The 25,501-nt window shown below is 38.7% G+C and overlaps 1 protein-coding gene, 1 long non-coding RNA gene and 1 other non-coding gene across 6 annotated transcripts in view; 1 reads left to right on the forward strand and 2 right to left on the reverse strand.

Moving 5' to 3' along the window:
- The first annotated feature begins 1,064 nt into the window (after window positions 1-1,064).
- LOC149088100 (uncharacterized) overlaps window positions 1,065-25,501 on the forward strand; it is an 84,320-nt gene continuing 59,883 nt past the window's right edge. Inside the window, exons 1-9 of one of the 4 annotated variants that reach the window (XM_089244336.1) lie at window positions 1,065-1,339; window positions 3,288-3,452; window positions 11,663-12,156; window positions 15,081-15,533; window positions 16,539-16,623; window positions 18,592-18,690; window positions 21,885-21,980; window positions 22,531-22,638; window positions 24,278-24,478. In XM_089244336.1, coding sequence (XP_089100462.1) covers window positions 1,238-1,339; window positions 3,288-3,452; window positions 11,663-12,156; window positions 15,081-15,533; window positions 16,539-16,623; window positions 18,592-18,690; window positions 21,885-21,980; window positions 22,531-22,638; window positions 24,278-24,478 — 1,803 coding nt within the window. In that variant the 5' untranslated portion in view covers window positions 1,065-1,237. Of the gene's footprint in view, window positions 1,340-3,287; window positions 3,453-10,536; window positions 11,346-11,662; window positions 12,157-15,080; window positions 15,534-16,538; window positions 16,624-18,591; window positions 18,691-21,884; window positions 21,981-22,530; window positions 22,639-24,277; window positions 24,479-25,501 lie in introns of those variants that run through there. The other 3 variants (XM_089244353.1, XM_089244344.1, XM_089244362.1) reach the window with 3 other exon arrangements.
- Window positions 2,390-2,463, reverse strand: TRNAT-GGU (transfer RNA threonine (anticodon GGU)). Its single transcript has one exon. It is a non-coding gene; the product is annotated as a tRNA-Thr (tRNA).
- Window positions 24,300-25,501, reverse strand: part of LOC149088102 (uncharacterized) — a 31,203-nt gene continuing 30,001 nt past the window's right edge. The window contains exon 3 of the long non-coding RNA XR_016194091.1: window positions 24,300-24,439. This is a non-coding gene — a long non-coding RNA (uncharacterized LOC149088102). The remainder of the gene's footprint in view (window positions 24,440-25,501) is intronic.

Genomic DNA, 25,501 nt, shown 5'->3' on the forward strand with positions numbered 1-25,501 from the left:
AGGGTGATAACTCAAAATTTCTCGCGAAGACAATTTTTGTACCATTTTTTCGTGAAAAGGTCGATCCTGCGTACGCCCCTGATTAAGAGGTGGTGAGGAAGTCCTCTTTCAATTTGCCCTGGAGCCATGAGGCTGTTGAGACGGCAGAAAGGATAAATTTTTTTTGGAAAAATATTGAAAAATTTGTTCTGTAGAACAGCCTCGTTATGACCAGTACCTGATTTCAACGATAGGGTACTTTAAAAGTTCGTCAGAGCTGGGCAGATGCCCGAAATGGGCATAAAACTGCCGGGAAACAATGGTTTCTCGGCCTCAACAATGACTTCGGGATGTTTACTTTGGTTGCCATGGTTCCCAAACAATATCTTTCACACGTGGGTATGTCTTTACAATGGTTTGTCACTTCTTCAATTTTGCCAAGTATGTAGAGAAAACCCGGACACACACAGCGCAGGATATTATAGCAGTCTCTCATATACTTTTTTTTTGTGAATTACAGTTTTGCCAATACAAATCATTCATCATTGAATACATCATTCTCCGCTGTTGACGATTTTCAGCAATTTTAGAGATAGTTATCAACTTGCATTTGATAATTTTTTGGCTGCAATTGGCAACTTTACTTGCATTTAATAATTTTTTGACTTGGAATGGCAACTTCCCCTGCCTTGATTAGGCGATATCCCGTATTTCTTGAAATAAATATAGTCAGCTTAGGCATGGTATTTATCATGTTGTGTGTAAGTATTGATACTTTTCAACCGGAACAACTTTCACGGGCCGGATGAAACCCCCTTGACGTGCAGTATTTGGCCCGTGAGCCGGAGGTTGTGTATCCTTGATTTACACGAATGTATCTACCATGCAGCATAAGAATTTTGAAGTGAGCATTCACGTGATCAGGTGATCGAATTGCGTCACAGACATTTCAATTTCAGAGATAACACAATAAAGATTTGGAAATACATTAAAAATGACTCTATAACGCCTTGGCTTTTTAAAAGATTTCAAAGATAAATTTTTCTTTTAGATTTTGTAGGGTAAAAAGTCCCTTTAATCAAGTTATAACCAAAATTCTTATACCACAAAAACTTTCGAACTCTCCACGTAAAAATTTTCGGGGATCCGATTTCCGCTAAATTAAAATTAAGTTATGGTAAAATTATTCAAATTAAGTTAAGTATTAACCTTTTTATAATTCTATTAATGTATTAATAGGTCCCTCAAGTGCCGTGAAATGATGCGAAGGGGGATTTCGTGTATCTTGAACTTTTTCGCATTCAGACAAGTTTGTGCTGTAACACCAGAGAAGAAGGAAATCGACGACGAATACGCCAAGGTATGTTATATATTGCTTATTTTTTTTTTCAAAGAAACTACAATGAAAGTTTTATGTGATTGACGTGTTTGTAAGATTCTCCGATTGAATTGCTGATTTCGGCGCGGTGTGCCATGGTGGCCATCTTCTAGTTGGACCATTGCGAACTTTTATGATTCAGCTTAGGCCAATGTCGATTGATTGTAATATGTGTCATTTTTATAGTGATCGTCGCTCTGCATTTCTGTTTATAACTTAATTTACGAAAATCGGGTTGATTAATCTCATATCTGTACGAAATTCTGCCATTACTCGAATTTCGATTTATATAGTGCAAATCAGGGCCTCCTCGTCATTGGAGCCATATTATTATTAATCAAAAGGCCTCCTCTTATCCTAAGAGTTCCATTTAACGGCTTTGAAGGCTCGAGCTAGAAAGCTTCGAGTATTGCTTACGGCCTCTTCATTGCATATGTGCCTCAGCCTTGGAGTAATAAATCAAGAATAAGATATCTTTATATTGGCTTGAAACGCAAGAGCCTATTGAAATATTATTTATTATTGAATCGATTTTCTTAAATCAAAGTCAAATCCAGTCATATATTCAGGAATGAGCTGCAAGGGACCAGCGAAACCTAATAAGGCATTATGGCATACAGTGCTGGACTAATGCATTCGTGACATGTGTGGTATCAGTGATGCGTTTTAGCAAATTCCGTAAAATAATGCAAGGCAAAGTGATGAGGACAGCGGACAAAATACCACTTTATGATCAAACCTCTAACCGTCGAGTTAATGCAATCGACCCATCCCGGCCACAAGAAGACGCCAGAGGCTAAAGGAACGCCGATTCAGCGCCAAAAGAAGCTGGACTCGCAGCGAGAAGATGTTCAGAAATACAAGGAACTGTTCTACAAATCAAACCATACGAATAAACACCGCCGTCCTGTCCCCAGTGGGCATAGAACATACAGTGAGGTATAGATGGCTTTTTTCCTCAGCCAGAGATATCAAGGAAACATTTATTTTCCGGATATTATGCTGAGGTGAGCTCGGAAAGAAAAGTCATCACGTCTCCGCCGGGACTCGAACCCAGGCCCTCTTGCATACCGGGCAAGCATGCTACCATCTACACCACTGGAGACACATGAATCTGCCTTCCTAATTTCACGCACTGTGTCGTGAGGCGCTGAAGTAGAGGCATTAGTAGCCTCTCTTAACTTCAGGAAATGGCCCCCGGGTGGGACGGTTTAGAGAGATATAGATGGCTTTTTACATTTATGTTTCCTTGATATCTCTGGCTGAGAAAAAAGCCATCTATATCTCTCTAAACCGTCCCATCCCCTAGATGCGGTCCTGTAGACCCCCGAAGGCAAGGGGGTCTGATGCCCTGAACGCTGGGCCAGGAACGACGTCAAGTTTATTCTTTTTTTCCGTTTTCCGTTCAAAATCACGGAGAGGGGTACGCCAAAATGAATACTGTGCCCCCCCCCCTTTCCTACGAAGTTAATTTTTGTTTTCCAGTTGCGGCACTGACTGAATATGACTGCTTCCTCTCCATTCATAGCTGAAGGTGCCTGCCTTCCCTCAGGCGCGGATCCAGAGGAGGGGAGCGATCGCCCCTCTTTGTCTAGAGTAATTTAATAATATGGAAACAATTTGTCTGTCCTGTAAAATGCGGGAAGAAGGTACATACCTAAGTCCAACTAACAAAAAGTCGCCCCTCCCGACACATCACCCTGGATCTGTTCCAGGTCAACTAATGCATTGAGGGAATAAGGTATCCTAATTGAAGGTGACTTTTTAGAGAGGTTTTACTGTATTTAACTTAAGCATTACAAACGGATGGTTCGTAAATCAGAGTGGGGGGGGGGGCGAACTTCCCTTGAATCTTGCCGATTTAAGCACAGTGATAACAATTGAAAAATTAATCTGATATGAATCATATTTCTTCTCATTTCCAAACCAGAACCAGGAGACAGACTCAACAGACGCACAATCACCTTTGGCTGTGGCAAATGAATTCCCATCTTCCACTGTGGCCACCGAACCTCCATCAGCCAATGTGACATCTGAACAGCAGCAAACACGACTAGATGGCTCGGATCAGCTGAACTGCAACAACAAGTTATATGTGAGTATTGAATATTCATGTTATTATGCTTTTCCGTATATATTTCTAAATATTGCTCCACTCGTTTTTATCTTTTTCTTTTTGTAGTTTGTTGTACTTGTGTTTTTGTATTTCTCTTCTCTTGTCCATCTCTGTAATTGGGCAATCCTTGCCTGTTGAGACGTAAAGGATCTACCTAAAATGAAAAGTAATCTCGATGACGTCTTGAATGAATTTAGGTTTTGCTATGCCATCTTTCCATCTTGACATATCTAGGGGTGACCAGATTTCAATCAGTCGAAACCGGACTTTTAGTAAATTCTGGTCAATTAGTGTGTATTTACAATGTGAGTCCCCGTTAAAAAGTCTCACAACAGAGAGCAACAGTCCTTACAACGGTATAAATATTCAATCATCACACTTCAGTCATGGTTCGAAACATAGATCAAGACAGCAGTTGTATATATAACACGCATTCCACAGAAGCAAACTTCACGTTAGTTTGACAACATGGACGTGCACATTCCAACATATACGTACCAATTCGTTAGAAGTTCCACAGAAAAATATGGACGAGGTGCATGTATGGCAGTTTGTGTTAGTGTGTATTTAAAATTTTTAAATGCGACCAATTCACAGGATTTGCATCAAGGGTTCTCAAATTTTCCATAAGATACTCGCCTAATATACCAAAGGATGTTACAGGTGTCGCGAGTTCGATACCCGGTTCGTTCTTGTCAGAAACTTTACTGGCACATGGGCATAACAGAAACGGCGACGTGACCACCGAAAAAAATTGCTACCGCAGGGAGTCTCACATAGAGGGGTTAGCGCACCAACCTCTCAGTGAGTATAAAAAAGGCTGCCTCTCGGAATCGGCAATATATTGCAGGTCCCGGTATAATTAGTCCTTGTATGCAGAAAATGACCCTGGTACGACAAAAATGATCAATCAGTGATTAAAAGAGTGACCTAGAGGTGTGTGTGAACATGGGAATAGCCAAAAGTGTTGTCTACCCGAACAGAAAGCTCTCAATTTCTTTCTTCTAGCCTATAGAAGAGCACCTCGGGTTTCTACTGGGTATAGTCCAGCATCCTTATTTTTGAAAAGGGAATTGCACACGAAATTGGACTTATCACGGCCTGACATAGAGAAATAGAGGCAAAGACCAGAAAGAGAGTTGCATTTCTTGATCATGTTTACGAGGTGGGACAAAAAGCGGCTGTAAGAGACTACAGATCTCCATATAAAAAGTGGGTTTTTGGTGCTATTGTTTCCAGACACTGGGAACTACAGTATACTGTATCGTGTTATATCGAACCACTGGAAGAATATATATATATATATGTAATTATCTAGATTAACCCAGGCTCCTAGTGGTCCAATATACATTTAGAATAAAACGATGACTCATGAAAGAAAGAATCAGTTAAATTTCAATAGCAATTAATATTTAATCAAATGATCATATGAAAAGAACGAGTTATATTTACACAAATAAAAAGTCAATAAAAAAAAACCATTTCCACGATACCAAATTCTGCATAATACATAGACAGAATACTATATGTTCAATTATAATAATTTTAACTTGATGTTGGAATAACTCTCTTTTAATCACTCTTTACACCTAATTTCGCCATCTGCCCCCTGTTAATTCCTCATAATTTAGGTTTTAATTAAACCTCCTTAATTTACAAAAAAATGTGGTAAGAATTTCTTTCCTGCCTTTCCTCCATCCCTTTTGTCACGGATGATCGCCGCTCCTGATCGAATTTGTGTCTAAAAACAAAAATCTAACTACATCTTTTTCTCAACTTGATTTCTAGCTTGCACTAATCAATCTACTTCAATTTTTTCAAAGATTCCAAAAAGTAAAGTTTTGAGGGGTACCAACCCCCTATTTCTAATTGGTAGTCCGGTTTCAAAGAAAGATCCTTCCATTGGGTGATGAGGATTACGTAGATACAAATTAGTATTAATATTGACATCATTGGTCAAGGTTCACCCCTTACGATCTTTCGAAGCATATGGGAGGAAGACGTTTTCTGTGGGGGGGGGGGGGGGGCCGTGTACAAAAAAAGAAGGAAAAGAAAAGTAGAGAGGAGGCAAAGAAAGTCAGCCAAAGTCAATTGCCTGCAGGTGGTCAAGAGGCTTCACCATTCTGGTGAGCCAGAATGGTGGCCATGGCCAGCCAATGGTCAAGAGGCTTCATGGTATATAGGGGAGAGAGAGAGAAAAGAAGAATGCGGAGCGGCTATTACGCAAACTTTGAAGGGGCCCTTTAGACGATCCTTGAACATTTGAAGGAAAAAAAATTATATAAAGCCCTGACCATGGCCTCCACATCCTATAGCGGGGCCCTTAGGCTAAAACCTCTAGTGGGTTCCCAGACCAGACTTTTCACGGGCCCCTTTATCATTAATTTATAGCTTAAAACAACAAAAAAGATGATGAGAATCGTCCCCGGCCCTGTCAGCTAAACCCTTGGGAGCATGAACTTGACGCACAACAACAAAGTAGTTATCAAATAAATAGGTACTACGCACACACAATGACAGCCCCCTTACTCGTAACGGGTCGTACTGAGCTTGTTTGAGCGCTCAAACTTTAAATTACTGCATGCTTTAAGATAAAAAGCTGAACCTATGCGGCGCAGCTTTTGTCCTCTCATATGTAAGGTCCGTGATAAGGCAGTTTCCGTTTCAGTATAAAACAGGGTAGATGTTTTCCCTTTTCAGACTTTGAATGCCGGTGATGGGATCGGCCAAATGAGCTTTGTTTACATCAGTTATTCCAGGTGACCCTCTGTGGTCTGTCTCGTTCGATAGAGAATTCTATCTATTTGCCGGCAGATCCATGTGGGGCCCTCAATTGGCTCTGCTTGTCTCGTACTAATTCATATCAGCTCAGTACTCCCCACTCGGCACTGGACCCGACCAAAGGGACTTTGTTTCCATCCGTGGGGTCCCTAAGATGGTCCCTCTTGTTTCGCTCAATACCTTGTTTAGTATTTACTCATGATCTGCTTGGCGTATGCACTGAAAAGGTTCGGAACCACTGCTGGAAACTCAAGCATCCAAAGCCGAGATACGCTCACTACAGCAACTTTTCGTGTTCACGTATACGCTTCGAGGACTTGGCGATTGGTATAGGGAACATTAAGCAGTCTTCTTTCAGTTACTCATGTTCTAGACAGTTAATTTGTCTTCCTGTGAACAATTTTATAGCACACCGAACTTGTATCCTCTTTTAAAATGAAAATAAGTACTACACACAGTAAAACACCCATTTATGACATGTCTGTATTTACAAATAATACCTTTAACTTCCTCATTTACCTCTTATAATTTTCAAACGAGACGACAAAATTAAAAAAATTACAAATTTCCAGCTTTGTATACCCGATTTATGAAAATTTTTTGCGTCTGAAACCCATCTTTGTCTTCAAATAAAGTTTCCCATACTACTACGTATAGAGTCAGACTTTCAATAATCTCTCCAGTAATCCGTTGTTTTTAGGCCGGTTTTCTCCGAGCATAGAAGAGGAAAACATAGAGCGCACATGTTTATGAGCAGAAATTTGTTATTTAAATGGACTTTTTCAATCAATTTGCAGTAATTCGGCGATTTCGTTAACCCAGTACACCCTGGTGTGATATGTGCCAGATTATCGAGTCTACTGTACTAATAATTTATATCTCTATTAGTTCTAAAAAAATTCAGTTCCATCAGCCTTTTTTTTTTTTTTTTGCTGGTAATTTTTCAGTTTTTCCCCTCAATGTTTTTTTGCAACTGATTTTAACCATCCTCATGCCCCGCTACTGAAGACAATGCCTTATTTACAGGAGAACTATGTGGGCTATAGCCCAAGGCGGCAAGTTCAGAAGGTCGGCAAATTTGAGGATTGAGTAGCCAAGAAAATTAGCAAAATGGGAGAAGGGCGGTGAAATTTTTATAACCCTCAAATAAACCCACCTCTGCCCAGACAGCAAGTGCCGGGTCAATGAGTGACCTAGAGAGTTTGCGAGCACGTGAATGAGCAAAAGCGTGACCTAGAGCGTGAGTAAGAATGTGAATGAACAAATGAGTGAGATAAAGAGTGAGGGACCAGTTCAGTGAGTGGCCTAGAGTCAGCCGTCAGAAGCGTATACTGGGCCCTCCGAAAAAGTAATTTTTTTCTGAGCCCCCTACCTGGCGAGATATGTTTACTTTTAAAATTTTAAACCAGAGGCCTCTCTGCATTTGAGGCCCCCGCCCGCGGAGAATGCGTTAAGACAGTATTGTCTAGAGCGCGTGCAAGTAACGAAAAAATTACCAAAACCAGCGTCAAACACGTGTGTGACCAAAACAGGGTGCAAACATGTAAATGACTAAAAGGTCCGTCCCACGAGAGAGCTGGGTAAGATAATTAAAGTTAATAAAAGTCTAAAGATAATAAAAGTCTTTGTTGGACCTGCAAAAACCACAGCCGGCGTGAAGTAATCCGTACTTGTTCGGTCATTCACAAAGGAAGACGCTTGTTCCTCTGCCTTTGTATTGAAAACCATAAAAATTATTGCTTCCCCGAGGCCCGAGACGACCGCGGATCCTGACAAAGACTTTTATTATCTTTAACTTTAATTATCTTACCCAACGTTCCCTAGCAAACTCTCGTGGGACGGACCTTTAAAAGAGTGACTTTAACACAGGTGTACTTGCAGGAGTGGGAGGGGGGCTATAACATGGGATAGAAAATTCGTGGATAGAGTAGTCAAGAAAATTAGACTAGAGTGGAAGAAGGGCGGTGAAATTTGTGTAGCCTACAGGCGGCAAAACCGTAAATGCGCTTCTGACTGAACATCAAAATTATTTTCAATCTCCTAACCTGAATCTCTGGTTCGGTTTCAAATAAACAACTCATAAAGGATGAAAACTTTAATTTGGAACCACCTTAGCACGAGTTTCAGAGAATTACTAATCAGGAAATATAAAATCTTGGAAACACAAATACACGAAATACTAAATGGTAAACCTTGCTTATTCGAATAGGACGTCAAGATAAAATATGAAAATGTTTTTAAATATGAAAATATAGCATTGAAAAGTTATTGAAACAAGTATGGACTGTTTTCGATAACAAGAAATAATGGACGCATATTTCAATAAAATATGTGGGTACTAATTTGTCTGCATAATTAAGAAAAATTTAAGAGTATATTTAGTGTCAAAAACCTATTCAAAAACAGTTTTTCGCTACAGATACGTTAAATAGCAAAAGCTTATTTTCATGCTAATTGGAATGATTTTCATTAATATTTAATTATGATTATCAAGTGCACAATATTAATTTTCAGATTTTTTGTCTGAAATTTAAATTTCAGAGATTTAGATTTTTTGTGGTCAAATTTAATTCCCACAGAACATCCGACACCACACAATCAATTTTATGTAGTGGATTCTACTTATTCGTACGTTGTTACACGTTCCTCAAGGCCGAAACTTGGGAAGAGGAGGTAGGTATGGTGCCCCGGGTGCTGGACCAGAGGGGGGGGGGCGAATTTCAACCTTTTACCTGCCTTTTAACATTACAAAGGACACCAAGATGCTGACCAAGCATCAGGTTGCGGCACTGCTCTAAGAACCTTTTCCCGCTTAGTGCGATTCATTTTCGTGGTCCCATCTTCGACTTTTCGGTCCCGACTTTTATGGCGGATTTTGGAAAAGCGTTATACGCAGGATCCACTTATAACGTTTAATCCAGGTACTTATTTCAAATTATAAAGGTTTTAACTATTAGATGGGGCCGAGGCCTATATTTTCATAGATATTATAGAGAAGCTATGTGTGTGTGTTCAAATGCTCACCTTCTGCAGCAGGGCTTTTGAGCTACGTTTTTGAGGGTGGGGGGAGGGGCTTTGCTGAGATTTTTCGTACTTTCAGGCCCCAGTATAATGAATTTGTAGAGTGAAAATCAAAAAATGATGAGAATCGTCCTGAGCCTTGTTAGCCTAACCCTGTGGGGAACTCCCCGTTAATGTCATTATCAGTGAATCCGTAAGCGAATGTATCTTCATTCTCTGGGGAAAATCCCAGATGTGCTACAAAAGTAATAGAATTAATTTTCTTAGCACCCATTTATTTTAAAATTTTTACATACCGAAAACAGTTTTTTTTCGAAGATATGGCCATTTTTTGATCCACGTCAAGCTTGCGTGTTTCAGGACTGAATTTAAGAAAAAAAGATAACAAGGGCTAGAAAACGATGATTCATCTTATTGGATGGCTTGTGCCGGATGGCGTTACCAAGAAAACTGAAGGGTATACATTTTTTAGCCTCTCTGCACGAGCCCTTAGATGCTAGGGGTATGTTGCAGCGAAAAGGCAGCGTGACGGCCGAATCGCATGGAATCCCTGTAGAATCTTGGTGGGAATACAATTGACCCTCCTCCAGCTATGACTTCTTTATTTTTTCGACCTTACCAGCAGAAGAAATCTCAAGGTGGAACTTCTTCGAGTGCACAAATTTTAGGGAAAGGAACTTTGAGGAAAAAAAAGGAAATTAATTTAAAAAATTAAGGGTTAATAAAGAAAAAAAGTGAGGTAACTGGAGTTATGTTTGCTTGAAGGCTCTTGGGAGGGGCGATCGCCCCTTCACCTATTGTTTAAAGGCTCTTGGGGGGGGGAAGATCGCCCCCCCCCCGGATCCGCCACTTACTCCGCCGATAATACCAACATCACACACCATCACATGAGGGAGGGGGGGGATCGCGCCCCCCCCCGGATCCGCCACTGACTCCGCCGATAATATCAACATCACACACCATCACATGAGGGAACTCCTGAACCAGTGCAATCACTTCAAGACACTGATGTTCCATCACCAGAGGTGGAAAGTTCAACCACGACACAACCAACTCCTGTTAAAGGACATGATCCTGTGTTGAAGTCCCCAGACACACCATTAGCTTTGCGACGAACCCGAAGAAGTATAAAACCTCCAGATAGGCTCAATTTGTAAAGGGGGGAGGAATATGATATATCTCTATTATGATATATCGATTATGTAGTTCATCATCATTATTATTTACTATTATTTAATTTCAAGTGTGTGGCAACACAATGTTTTGTTTACATTTGGTAGAGTAAAGATGTTCAGTTGGAAAGCCAAAAACCCTGCTAAAACAGAACCCTTGATTGATCAGTTGGAGAAACGGCCGCGCGGCATGTCTTGAGTCTGTCTCATTGCCTCATGCCCCCCCCCCCACAAGGCGGGGGGCTGACATGGCTCTAGCCCTGGGGCCCGGGATAGTTCTCATCATGTTTTTTCACGCTATAAATTAACTACAGAAGGGGGGGTCATGCATTGCCCATATATTTGTCATTATTCTTTGTTTCCAAATCCAAATATACCACAGCCGGCCTACTCAAGGACTATGATTCATCAGCCCTTTCGGTCATGCACCGTCAACCTTTTTCGGTCGGGAGTTCACAGTCACTTTCTTGTTCCCGGATTCACCGACCAGCTCAAGGACAATGTTTTCTCCCGTTTGACTTCGTTCCCAAAGACCATCTCCAAGACGGTCGTCCCCTTCTCTCATAACCGCAAGTGTTTAAAAACAAAAATCATTTGTTTAATGTTTTTAAACCCCCCACCTAAATTAGGACATGAATTTTGATCAAAACTCTTTGTCTCTCGGAAGTAATGCTTTCAGTTTGCCGTACACTGTTCTAATTTCATTGTTCCTTTGTTAATTCGTGTAATATTTGTAATGGAATATTTTTTGATTTTGTTTCTCTTTCTTAAGTGGGGGGGGGGGGGGCTTTAAGATTGCTGAAAAATTAAGTCTGGATCTATGATAACAAAAAATGGAATGTCTAGCTTGGTTCTCTGTCTTGTTTATTTGTTGAAAATGTTTGTCTTTTCAGGAATGGTAAGTTCAAACCTGGGTTTATGTGATAGTATAAGTGTAAATGGTATTTGATAGTAATGGAAAATCCACTTCTCTTCAAGGCTGTCCCTAGTCAAATTCTTAAATTCCTAAAATGTTTAAACTTTAATAGTTAATCAAAATAAACAACATAACACCAAGCAAAAACACAGAAATAACTTTTACCCATGTATAAAGAAAAAGGGTTTTTTTTGCAGTGTTATCATTAAGTGACAAGAATGACAATAAATAAATTGCACTTTGAAATCTAGAAAAGGTGAAACTGTCTTAGAACTTCTTTTGTTCAATTGTGATTCTAGGTCAGAGTTTCTGTCCTGCAAGCAGAGAAAAAAGCTCTGGGAAATCAGCAAGCTGATCAATTGCCCATCAAGGAATCGAGGTCAATAGCAGCGGGTCCGTGTGAGTTCATCGAATATCACACCGAGAATAAATGCTTGCCCAATTGCCTTTACGACACAGATGATAGCAAAAATTTGTCATTATTGAAATCAAGGAGCTCAGAAGAAATTGCCACAGTTCGTCTAAGTGACCCTCAGCTGGTATCACTCGTACTGCAAACCCAAATTAGCAAAGACTCGAAAGCGAAAGATTTTCAATGGCGAATGAGTCAAGACGTAACAACGAACACAGAGAATCCATGCTTCCAGAGAATGCATAATGTCACGACGAATATCCAATGCAAAAACAACGATCACAACCCTGGTGACAACAGATTTTCTTTTACAGATGATGAGTTTTCAGGTATTGCAGACAAGCTACAAAAATGTTGCCTGAAAGGGAAGTCACTGGTAAGGTAAGTGAACCTAAATAGAATGCTTTCTCATTATTTTCTTTAAGAATAAAAAGTTTTATATTTTATTAAGTAAATGTTCAAGTATTTTAAAGGGGGTGACTTGGGTGCAGATTTTGGAATTTTTTTTCTATTATCTCACTTGTTTGAATCAACATTTTCTTGCTAAAAGTTTCACCACTTGTGTGTGTGTGGAAGTCTAAGTAATTTGTGTATGCAAGGATAATTGTGTTTTGTAACTAATTACAATGGAGAAAAATTGAATGTAAAGTTGTACCCAAGTCATTTCGAGCATTGCCACCCCAACAGACCAGACATGACCCGGGCTCTGTCCCACCCGGGATATAAGCCTTTTACCTGTGTGGGTTGGATCATATTGCCACCCCCCCCCCCAGTGTCAATGCCGACTGAACTAATGCATAGGCATATATATATATATATATATGAATTATCATCATCATCATGACTCCCCCACCCTTTAATGTCTATCACCTCTTAGGGACCAGGGCTGCAACTACACTGCTCAAAACAATTAGGGAAGCACATGGTTTTAACAAAATTACGCAAAGATGTATACCGATAAGTAACATAAAATGAATCATCCATAATTTAAAGCCTAGCAAGAAACGGAAGAAGAAAACTTCATATGCAAATCAAAGTTCATGACATCAAAAACCAGAAAAAGGAGATAAGGGCAGAAATCGGGATGTTGCAGAAACGTCTGTTTTACTGCAGTAACTGTGAAATTCGATTGCGCAGTATTTTTTTTTGAGACAAGGTGACTTGAGGATGTCTCAACAACGTGATTTACCGGAATCCATGGCATGGCGTGTTATAGGCAGACTGGAATCTGGGCAAACACAACGTAGTGTCGCGGACGCTGTTGGAGTCGCCAGAAGTGTTGTTGCAAGGCTGTGAAATCGATTCCAAGAAACAGGAAATGTTAGACGTCGACCAGGGCAAGGTCGGCCACACGCCACTACAGCAACTGATGACCTGTATATACGGTTAACAGCCTGTCGAAACAGAACAGGGAATGCTACGCAGCTGCAAAGACAGTTGCTCTTGGCAACAGGACGAAGGGTGTCCAGCCAAACAGTACGTAATCGGCTTCATGAGGGAGGGCTCTATGCACGTAGGCCAATGGTCTGCATTCCATTGACCCCACGCCACCGTGCGGCCCGAAGAAGATGGGCTGCTGAACATCGAGATCGGGAGCAACATGATTGGAGCCAAGTGCTGTTTACAGACGAGTCCCGATTCAGTCTGGAGTGTGAAACCCGACGTGTTCTGGTATGGAAGGACAGGGGCACTCGAAATAACCCTGCATTCGTTCGTGAAAGGTCACAATACAGACGAGCTGGTTGGATGGTATGGGGTGGAATCAGCATAGGCGAACGTACGGACCTGCATATCATTCGGAATGGCACTTTTACGGCCTGAAGGTACGCAGACGAGATACTGCGACCTCATGTCATCCCTTACGCTGGAGCCATTGGAGATTCCTTTGTTTTCCAGGATGATAATGCCTGACCGCATAGAGCTCGTCTGGTGGAGAACATGCTTGAAGCTGAAACAATACAGCGTATGGAATGGCCAGCGCGCTATCCTGACCTGAATCCAATCGAGCATGTTCTCGGACGACGCATTGCTGCGCAACCAAGGCCGCCTGTTACTGTCCGAGACTTGCAGATTGCACTTCTTGAGGAGTGGAACAGTATTCCCCAAAGTCTGATCGATAACCTCATCGCATCCATGGCAAACAGGTGTGCAGTAGTCTTAGCTGTTCGAGGAGACCACACGCCCTATTAAAACTCATGCATCATGTCTAAACAGTACTTTTTATCGTTTACATGTAACCAAATTGTTGCCCTAAATCATCTTTTCATGTTTTTTCCATATTTTCAAAGAATTAAAGCTTAATTCCAAATTTTTTTACGGCTTTTTTCTGTATTGCGCATTGATACGCGTGTACTATCCATTGTATGCCAATACGTGGCTGTCTCGCACGGTTTTCTTCACTTTTTTGCTTGCTCCCCTACTTGTTTTGAGCAGTGTAGATACTTTGTAGGCTGGTGCAAGCACACATTTTGGCACCCCGTTTAATGTAGAAGAAGCAGTTAAAGGGTGAATTTGGCACCCCATCTGGTTCAGCACCCGGGGCATCAGATCCGCCTGGTTTCCCCCCCCCCCCCAGTCACAGCGCCGAGGGTGACTACTGCCTTGGTATTTTACTTTTCGAAGTGTGTATTTTCATCTCACACACATGGAAATAATTAGGGACAAATAAAAAATTATATATTTTGTTTTAATACAAATATAAACACATGGAATTATTATTTAATGTCTACAACCTAAATCTGTCTAGTCAAAGGTGCAGTTTCAGTGTTAATCTCTTAAATTAATTAAAAAGTTAATTTAATCTGTGTAATTTTGATAGGGCCGTGAGTCTAACATTTTCTTATATGTTCGTGATATCTGTACAACTGTGTATGCCTGTGTGAAACAACCAGTATTTGACAAACTGATTTAATTATATCAGTTACCCTCCACACTTAAAACAATAAATATACTTCCTAAAGCAAACTTCTATCAAGACTGTAAGATGTAAGCACTAAACACTGCAAACAAAGTTTTGCAATGTTTTCATACAATCTTAAAAATACAAACACAGGTTACGATAAAAATAGGCGGGATAATTATAAGAAATTTGTGCACCATTTTTGATCATAGAGATCCTAGAGACTCACTCTGGTGGCTAGAGTTGGAATCGAATCTATTTCATTTACAGTTGCTGTGGCAACTGTGTCATCTAAAATAAGAAATTACAGTATGTACCAAATTCACTTCAGTTTACAGTACGTATATCATGCCATCTATGTACTTTGTCGTTTTAAAAAAATCATGATTCATACAATTTTTTGCAGACGGAGCAAAACCATGACAAGTTTGGTAGAATATCCAAATGAAAGAAGCCACTCACATGCTAAAGAAAAAGTTCACGAAAGGAGCAGAATGACAGAAAGACCAAACTCTGGTTCCTCTCCTTCCACCAGACCCAAATTACCCTGCAGTTATGAAGACAAGCTGCCATCAACCACTAAGACAAGAGTCAGCAGAAACCAAAAACTCTCATCTGTGAGAATCCATGATCCAAACAACAGCAGTAGCTCTGATGTATCATTTGATAACTATGCGATGACACAGAAACTGCTATCATATGCACATGATTCAAACGGAAAGCTCAAAACTAAGAAACAAAAAAATAAGGTTGCTCCAGTCATAAGTTCGTCTGAATTCTTTCACCAGCTGGCGGAAGTCGTAAAAAAACTGCACATGGATGAAACAAAAGGCAGAACTGAATCACGAGCCAAATACAAGTAAGATGGTTTGTTTCGCTGATCGCGAAAGATAAATTCTTATTCGATAAGCCTATTGCTCTAAATCTGAACTTGAACACCGCATTTCTCTAATTGAATACCGTAATTACAAAAAAAAAACATCAATCATTTTTAGACACTGTTATAATAATTGTCATTTTAATTCATTATGCATGCGTCGTCTTTACGAAATTTTACTGACGAAATGTACTGTACTTCCCTGCATTAGCTGGCACTCCATGATACTCGAGTGCCACTGGTTTTTGATTTGGGGGAGTTTGCTCCTTGTTCCCGGCATGCTAGGGAAAAAAACAGGTTTAATGAGGATCACAGTATGCATTCAGTAAATTCAATGGATTTTTAGAATAGACGTATTAAAGAATCTGACTCTGCATGTTGGGTCTCCCTTGCTGTTTTTCAGATTGCTAATTAATGCTGGGAATACAATATTTTTATTGAATGCAATATTATGGTTTAAAACTGGAAGAAAAATATATTTCACTACTATATGCTTTTAGTTGCTTGACATTTATTTTGGACATAAGATTTTAAAAAAATTCAGCCGACTACCACTGTTTGTCAGCGGGGTTCAAACCTGGATCCTCAAGTTGAGAGTCCAGCACGATGCCCACATGACCGCACAGTGGCAGTCTACAGAGACTAAGTGTAAATGATAAATAGCAAGCATTGCAAAAAAAAGGTAAATTTCAATACTAAAATAAATTAATGCATTGAAAGATTGAGTTCATATTACATGTGAAAAATAAAATGAAACTGAAAGAAGGATTGAAAAAAAAGTTAAACATACATTTGTGGTTCGATTCTTACTGTTCTTGATTCCAAAGATAATGAATATAATTGCTTGAAAAAAAGCAAAACCATAAAGTGCTGCCAAACCGTCCTTGCACATTTCCATTGGATCCATTGTAAAAGTTTATCCTTGTGATGCAATTTTTTTTTCTTCAAGTATATCAGTTTATTCATAATATGACTTCATCCTCTTAGATATGTCAGTGAAGAATTCCAAACTTCATGCAAAACTGTGATCATATATTTGCTGAACTTGAATAAGCTTCGAGATGATACTTTGGTGAGTTTCATTTCCTCATATGAATAAAGTTAAACTGATATTAGTATCCAATTTTTTTATGTTTTTAACCTTTGATTCTTTCCATTGTCTTACTGCTCTTAATTCTAGAGTAATTATGGAAGTAATGTAGTAATATTACATTGCTTAAAACAGAGGAAAAATAACAAGTCATCCGATTTTAAATTTCTTGTAACCAGGGTGCTTCTTGCTCACTGGAGCAGTACTAAGAGCGATGCAACGAGCAACTCAACACAGATTGGCTATACAACCTGAAATTCAGGTTTTTTTTTATCAATCCGTGTCGAGTTACAGGTTGCATCACTTATCAGTGAAATGCATCTTACAGTTGTTTTTTGTAGCAAGTTTCTTAAGCACAAGTGAAGAAAACTGACAAATATACGGTTCCATAAAAAGAATTTGAAATAATATTGCGTTCATACAGTCAGGGCCACAATTGGGGGACGGGATCGGTGCAAAGGCACTGGATCAGGAAGGATGCTAAATTTACAGTTTTTTTTTCATTCACAATTACAGGAAGGGGGTGCCAAAACGAACACTGGCTCCCAGATTATAAAGTAAATTTTAATTTCTGGTCGTCGCTTTGCTTACAATGAATCAGTGGCAGTGTCGAAAGTTTCAAACAATACAAATTCAAAAAAACAATAAAAACATTGAAGTTAAAAATCGAAGATAAATTTTATGAAACACTGGGAGATATCAAAATATGGGACAATCCTGTATGTATAATATGCCTGGCAACACTTGATGAGAGAGATAAATGAGTGGCACACATAAAATTTTTTATGATAGGGAGTGGAACAGACTAGAAAAAAGTTGACCACCACTGCTTGAGGTGCAGAAAATGACTATAGCATGATCTAGAACATGAATGAATGAACGCCAGAACTTTGCCACTGGACTTATCCCCTTGTATAGATCTCTTCCAGCCCAGCTTCGTGGCAGAGTCTGGAACACTTTATTTTGTGTCAAAAAATAGAACTTTTTTACAACATATTTTCGCTGGACAATTGGGTACTGTCGCGATTAACAAATTTTGTGGTGATTACAGACAAGATGGGATTAGGAGTTGGAGAAGTTTCGGGGTTTAGTTAAGATGAATGTACACATATTAGGATGGAGGTATGTTTTAAAAGCAATTGAGCGCCCCCCCCCCCCATGCCATCTCATCTGTTATCTTACACTTGCCATATTATATACACAGGATACAAAAAGAAAAAGAAATGAGAATGTTATTGTGAAGTAATATATATATATATATATATATATATATATATATATATATAATCCATCGGAGCGAGTCATCTCGCTTAACACCTTATTGGTGAGCAAATGGGTTTGATAACTTGCGACTAGGAGCCAGCATCAGTTCATGATCTAGAACAGGGTGTCCCACAACTCTACCACCAAAATAAGAGGGGTGATATTCATGTCCAAACAAACAATTTTTTCGGGGGGACCTAGGGTCGGAAATGCCTTTTATTACAATATTTTCCCCTATTCTTAACTGTCTGTGGCTGGAAGGAAGGATTCCCCTCGCACCGTGCATGCAATTTCTATGTTGCTCTTTGAGATAAGAGCAAAGTTGTCATATTTTGGCAACTTCTGAGTTGGATCATCACCCGTATCTCCTGAATAAATAGATTTTGATCCTGGAGTCCATTGCAAAAATTGACGTATACTATCACCCTCTCATTTTAGCAGTAGAGTTGTGGAACACTATTAACAGAGGAAGATTTAAAAAAAAATTTCTATATGGAATTTTTTTCATACAACAAATATAATTTAATATTCATCACTTTTCACAATTAGTTCATTTAATAATGATGTGATAGAATAATGATAAGCCGAGTAGGTAAATGATCAAACAACAGTTCACAAGTTTGAATTATACAATTACAGTATTTAAGATAGAACACAAACTATTTGCATTTATTTTATCAAACATAGAAAAAATCTGCACGAGAAATGAAACAGAGGTGGTTTGATTTTTTCAAAGAGATGTCGCCAAAGATGACCAGATGGATTATCAACAGTATCGATGATAGTGTAAGTCTGAAGTAATTCTGTATTTTTTGGTAATATGCTTTTCAGCATGGTAAAAAAATGTTTACTAACACAGTGAAATCTGATTTTGTTGAATCTGAAAAGTTCTGATTTTCACATGGAAGTACTTTGATAAAAAGTGAAATACGCATGCTATACCATTTATCATGATATTCAGTGCCTCCAAAATTGGGATAGAGTGCAATCTTTCTACAACAAAACTCGATATAACAATAAATCCCTCTAGAACAAGAAAAAATATCATAATAAAGAGATTATCGTTGCATCAAGAAGCAGCAGTTTAACATTAGACTATAGGTATTTCTAAATAAGATGTGAAAAAATATTTTTGTAGAGGGATTTATCATTATATTGAGTTTTGTTGTAGCAAGATTTCACTGTATCCCAATTTTGGAAGAACTGAACATCATGATGAATGGTATAGCATGTGCATATCAAAGTACTTCCATGTGAAAATCAGAAAGACATTTCGATATGGAAAAAAATATCATGTAAAAGGCAGCAAAGGTGATGGACAATGCAACCGCAGTTTTCTGCATTGCAGAATTCTGAACTATGGTTGAAAAATCTACATTTTTTCTGTATGAAGTTCTTTTAAATCAATAAACTAGTGAATCTCATCATCTATCAATTGAATTACAGAAGTAGGCAGACCTTCAACAAGGCCCGCAACTAGGCTGGGGCAACAGGAGTGTACTGCCCCCCCCCCCCACAAAATGTACACTTATTTTTCATAATAATAACCCTTCCAAGGGGCCCCCAAGAAAAAGTCTACCCTGTGGTCCTGAGAAAGCACACTATGGCCCTGCCTTTAACATGAACTTATATAACATGAAAATTCATAACAAAAAGCATTTACCATCTTCACTTCAAAATATGGAAGACATATGGCAGTACAGCAAAACAGCAGCTATGTGTTCATGTGGGTATTGTCATGGACTCGCATCACAAGAATCCCTGGTTCAAACCTCACTGACAGCTTAGTGGTGGTTGGCTGAAGTAGGTTTACTGTGATTTTCCAACTTTGAGGTGTGAATGTGAGACAATCTCCCATTTTAAAAAGTCTCCACAGAGAGCAATAAGGCCTACAACATAAAAAAAAATTCACGTATGACACAAGCCAATTTGTCTGCTTCTGAATTTAGAAGGCAGGTGGCAGCGTTCAACAAGCAACACATAACAACTACTCTACAGAAAAAAAAAAAACTTGCTTTAGGTTCACAACACACACATATTCTAACATGTACCCATTCATTAGACAGTTCTGTAGCAGAATATGAACTAGACGTTTGGGCGGTTTAGTAGTAGCACAGCAGGAACATGAAACGAGCACAATTCCAGCAGCATTAAAAAAATGTTGGGGGGGCCCATAAATTACTGCTTTTACCAATTCATTAGACGTTCTTCCACAGAGATGTGTACAAGGTGCATTCACGGGTAAGTAGTTGAATGATAGAATTGAATTAACAGATGGGCCAAGAAAAGTTATTTATCTCAGGCATTCACTTCAGATAACTTCCGAAGTTTTCATGAAAGTTATTATGGATATCACAATCAATTCAACAATTTATTCAATGTCATCAGTTGGAGGCATTAAAATGTCTGGAATTCAAGCTTGCAAAAATTGGATACTATTTGAATACTATATGTATTTCATTATGCTGAATATTTTTAAATTAATGTACACTGCTGGCCACCGTAAATGCAACACCCTGAAGGAAGCATGCAAATAATATGAAATTTACAACATGCATTAGCGGAGGTGAGATATGCAAATGATTAGAATTTCAGCGCAGACGCACATCACGCTCGCCTGTGGCGCCACTTCAAAGCGCTATTTAAGGCTTGGAGATTTCGACGATTTGAAGTACGGCAATTGTGTTTTTCTTGTGGTTTTTTCAAAAAAACGATCAATTATGCCTCGTAGAAAACAGCGATCATCTTTTGATCAAGTATCCGAGTTCGACAGAGGAAGGATAGTGGCCTACCGAGATTGTGGATTATCTTTCAGGGAAATCTGTAGTCATGTTGGACGAAACCAAACAACTGTAATGCGGATATGTGATCGTTGGATGCAGGAGTGTACGACGGACCGATGCGTTCGATCGCATCCACCTCAGTGCACCACTTCACGTGATGACAGGCGTATTGTGCGTATGGCAGTGACGGATCGCTCAGCCATATCACGAACCATAGCACAGCACATTCAGTCTGTACCGCATCATCCAGTGTCTGCTCGTACCATTCGACGCCGTTTACAGCAGAGTGGTCTGTCCGCAAGACGTCCATTGCTTCGTCTACCCTTGACGCAGAACCTCAGACGTCTCCGCCGCCAATGGTGCGATGAAAGAAGGATGTGGACGGCACAATAGAATGAAATTGTCTTTACTGACGAGTCACGCTTCTGTCTGCAACACCACGATGGTCGGATTCGAGTCTGGAGACACCGTCGAGAGAGGATGCTGAACAGCTGCGTTATGCACCGCCACACTGGTCCTGCACCGGGTATTATGGTATGGGGCGGTATTGGATATCACTCTCACACTCCTCTAGTACGCATTGCCGGTACTTTAAAAAGCCAGCGCTACATCTCCGAGGTGTTGGAGCCAGTTGTTCTTCCTTACCTTCAGGGCTTGCCCACAGCCATATTTCAACAGAATAATGCGCGACCACACGTGGCACGCATTGTCCAAAGGTTCTTCGTCAATCGCCAAATTGAATTGCTTCTCTGGCCAGCTCGCTCTCCGGATCTTTCGCCGATAGAAAACATGTGGGTCCATGGTTGCTCAACGATTGACCCAGATTGCATCCCCAGCTGCCACACCAGATCAACTTTGGCAACGCGTGGAAGCTGCTTGGTCTGCTGTACCCCAAGAACACATCCAAAGTCTCTTTGAATCAATGCCGAGGCATGTGGCAGCGGTGATCTCCAAAAATGGCGGCTACTCTGGCTACTGATTTTGGCAGGAACCACACTTCACAGAAGTCTATAAATTTAATCATTTGATGCTTGGTCAACATGTTATCTACAAAATAAATATTGTTGCGATATCTCTTGTCTTTCTTGGTGTTGCAATTTGGGTGGCCAGCAGTGTATATGAAAAAGTTGAATAAGTTTTGAATCCTGAGTCATTTTCTCTTTGTAATATATATATATATGTATTTTCTCTTGAAAGGCAAACACAGTTCTAAACTTTGCTCTGACGAATAATCTCATCATTGTTTCGGTTATTTTAGACACTGGTGCCTACGATCTCAATTGGCCAAATAAGGTAACGAAAGCTTTCAAGTATTTTTCGAGAATCGCACTGTTTTTCATTAGCTAAACCTGCTCAGTTTAATTGTATAAATATCATAAGTTCAGTTTAAAGAAATCTATCATGAATTTCGTATAATCAGAAACATAAAACAAAAAAACCATGTGTTACTAATCTCTAAGTGATTGAAGGGCTTGCAGCAAGAAAAGAGGTCAGCTCCATTTTTCTTCCATCAGGCCTAAAAGGAGTCTGCCCTTTTCTTTTTTCACTTCTTTCTTGCCCCAGTGTTACTATAGCTATATATATGTATATAGCTATAGTAGACATATAGTAGTATATATCTATTAAGACACACAGGAACTAGCTGCTGGAGTTACCTTCACCCAGCACCAAATGAAGGAAATTTAATTTTTTAACAAGAAAGAGTAGGTTCACTCAAAATTGCCGAAAATGGAGCCAACAATTTTTTGCTGCAAACCCTTTAATTTTTGTTATATTTGACGAAGTAAGAGTAGTATTTAATTTACAACAAAATTTTTGTTTTCTTATTAAAATATTTCAACAGGCTGGATACACAACTCTCCACCTTTGCTCAATGGTCTCTGTGATTTCAGAAGAACACAACACGATTAAAAAATTGATTTCGAATGGAAGTGTGAATACATCTTTGAAGGTGAATATCATATTGCTGAATGTTGCGACTAAATTTTGAACATTCTGTAATAGTTATGTTAGTTACACCTATATATTTTTCATTTGAGTAAAATTTATTAACATTAGAGGGCTGGATATAAAAATTTCATCTATGTTATTGACTTAGTAATTGAAGAGCTTGCAGCAGGGGGGGGGGGGGGGGGTCAGCTTCATTTTTCTTCCAATAGGGCCCTAAAGGGCATGAGTATAAAAAGTATCATAGATGTTATTTACTGATCACATAATTTTTATCAATCAATTTTATTAGAATCAGTGGAAATACACGAAAAAAAATTCTTAGAATTTCACAAGTTATTCAGTTCTGTTCATCCCCCTCTTTTATAAGCCAATGATTATGACATAATCGAGAGGGTGTTTACTGATATTGGGAGTGTCTTTGATTTTAAATATAGAGAAGGAAAATCTAGAGGAAGCTAGAGTTAGCTAACTAGAACTGGCTTGCCCATGGCGATAGATCAGAGTTGTGCTTGGTTTGGAAGAAAAACCAAGTGAACTGGCAGCACCTTACTACATGATATAGAAAGTTTTCTGCTACTGAAAATTCAGTTTAGTTTGTACCGTGAAATGACGTACGATAGAAAACTTATTGCTCTTTCTGAAGAGAAATACTCACATTCAAAAATCTAAGAAGTTGAAAGAAACATGTTTCATAATTTTGCCGCATAAAATGAGCAATATAATTAATTTATTACAAAAATACTCATGCTGGGGTAAAAAAAAAAACACCAAATGAAGTACATGACATAATATGATATGTATAATATCAATGTCCAATATCAAACAATATCTTTGTCATTTTCAATCGCATCCTCTTATATAGGCCCCAGGGCCAATAATATTGTACAAATAAATAAATAATATAACATAACATAATTTTACTAATATTTCTAAAGTGCTGCCTCTCAATGGTTAAAAACTTCAAAGAACTATCACAAAATCTTTGCTCATATCTGCATAAACTGTGGGTATAATAAATGTGTATTTTTCATCGCCTTTTTTAAAAATAAAAATTTTGGAACCATTTTTTAAAGTAAACTTAGCTGTAGGCTTGCCTGTGTGTGTGTGTGTGTGTATTTTCAAAAACGGGTGTTTGGAAAGTACTTATATTTTTCAGTTTAGCAGTGAATGAATAGCAATAAGGAGCAGGTTAACAATGACTAGGACAAGGCAACCTTAAGTAAAAAAAGTTAGAGAGCCACTGGCTTTTTCTGAATTTTACATAAATACACACTTGTAAAATTATACTTCTGTTTATAAATTTGTTTCGCATGATCCAATTTATATCTAGCACTGGTGACCTACATTGTTCATATTTTTTATGATTCTATACAGTCTTCATTGTCAAAAATTTGTGTCAGTTCTCCATGGAAATGTTTGAAATGACTTATGCCCCACCCTGTTACAGTAAACCTAAAATTCAAAAAGCTTCGCAAAGTGTCTAGTGTCCAAGTCTGAATGATATGTAAAATAGCTGACCACTTTGCAGAGTGACTAGCACCTATACTTCTGGTGGGCACCTTTCCAAAATCAAATTATTTTGGGAGATAAAAAAATAAATAAGTTCAGTACATCTTTTTCTCTCACTTACATGACTACAGTACGGGCAAACTCCTCTCATGATGGCAGTCAGCTATGGGAATATCGATGTAGTCCGCCTCCTGATAGAAGCTTGTGCAGATGTGAACATCCATGATAATGATAGATCAACTACTCTTGTGTGTGCTGCTACACAAAGCCATAAAGATTGCGCAAAATATCTCCTGGAAGAAACCAATTGCGATGCAACGATTAGAGACAAGGTAATATGATGCATTTCAAGCAAAATGTATGAAAATTGTATGAAATAATGTTGAAAAATTATTTTTTAAACATTGAGTATTTTTGAATAGTTACTACAAATAGTGGAAATAACGATACTGAAATAACTATGACCTTTGAGAAACTAATTACAGAAATATAATGCAGCTGCCAGTCTCAGTTATACTTTTTCCTTACATATGGTCCATTGCAGGTGAATCAAATTTGTGTTGTCTTATTAAGGCATTATAAAAAAAAATGGACAGGTCCACTATAAAATACAGAACGTTAATTTTATATATATGTTATGTTAATTGAGATAAATTTGGTTATAATGCATATCTGGTTACTATGCATGATCACCAACACTTTCGGTAATTTTGATCACTTTACCTTAGCTTATAACTTTTACTAGCAATTATGCATAATACCCAAGTGTTATTGCTAAAATAAAGCATACTAAATTTATCTCATTTTTGCCAGCTACGCATAATTGCATTTTGTATTGGTAAATATGATGAATTAGCCCCCATTGCTGTGATAAGATTTGTTATTTAGATGGCCATGTTTGTGAGCCTGAGTCTGAACCGCATATAAGGAACTCTTGATTTAGCAAATTTTTTTGAACATCCCCAAAATAACTCATATAATTAACTCCAATTTGGCAAGTTCTAAAATCAGACCTTGATGTAACAAACTCCTATTTGAACTCCTGATATAATGAACGCTCATTTAGCAATCTTAACTACAACAGCTATTGTCAATGAAATGATGCATGGGTAGTAGAGAAAATCACCGGTTAACGTGATAATTTTCTTAGTATTTATCAAATTTCCTAACTATGCTTGGGGGGGGGGGATATTATGCGTAGATGCTGGTAAAAAGGGATAAATGTATTAAAATTATCATGGTGTTTATACATTGTATCTATTTATACATGAAAGTAGAATCTGTACTCATTCGAAGTATGAAAGCCTGAATAACCAAGCAGAGATCAAGATGTATTTCGGAAAGAAAATTCACAT

The sequence above is a fragment of the Pholcus phalangioides genome, unplaced genomic scaffold, assembly GCF_987345545.1.
Source record: "Pholcus phalangioides strain wild (caught in Gottingen) unplaced genomic scaffold, Ppha-v1.0 ptg000003l_1, whole genome shotgun sequence".
Taxonomy (NCBI): Eukaryota; Metazoa; Arthropoda; class Arachnida; order Araneae; family Pholcidae; genus Pholcus; species Pholcus phalangioides.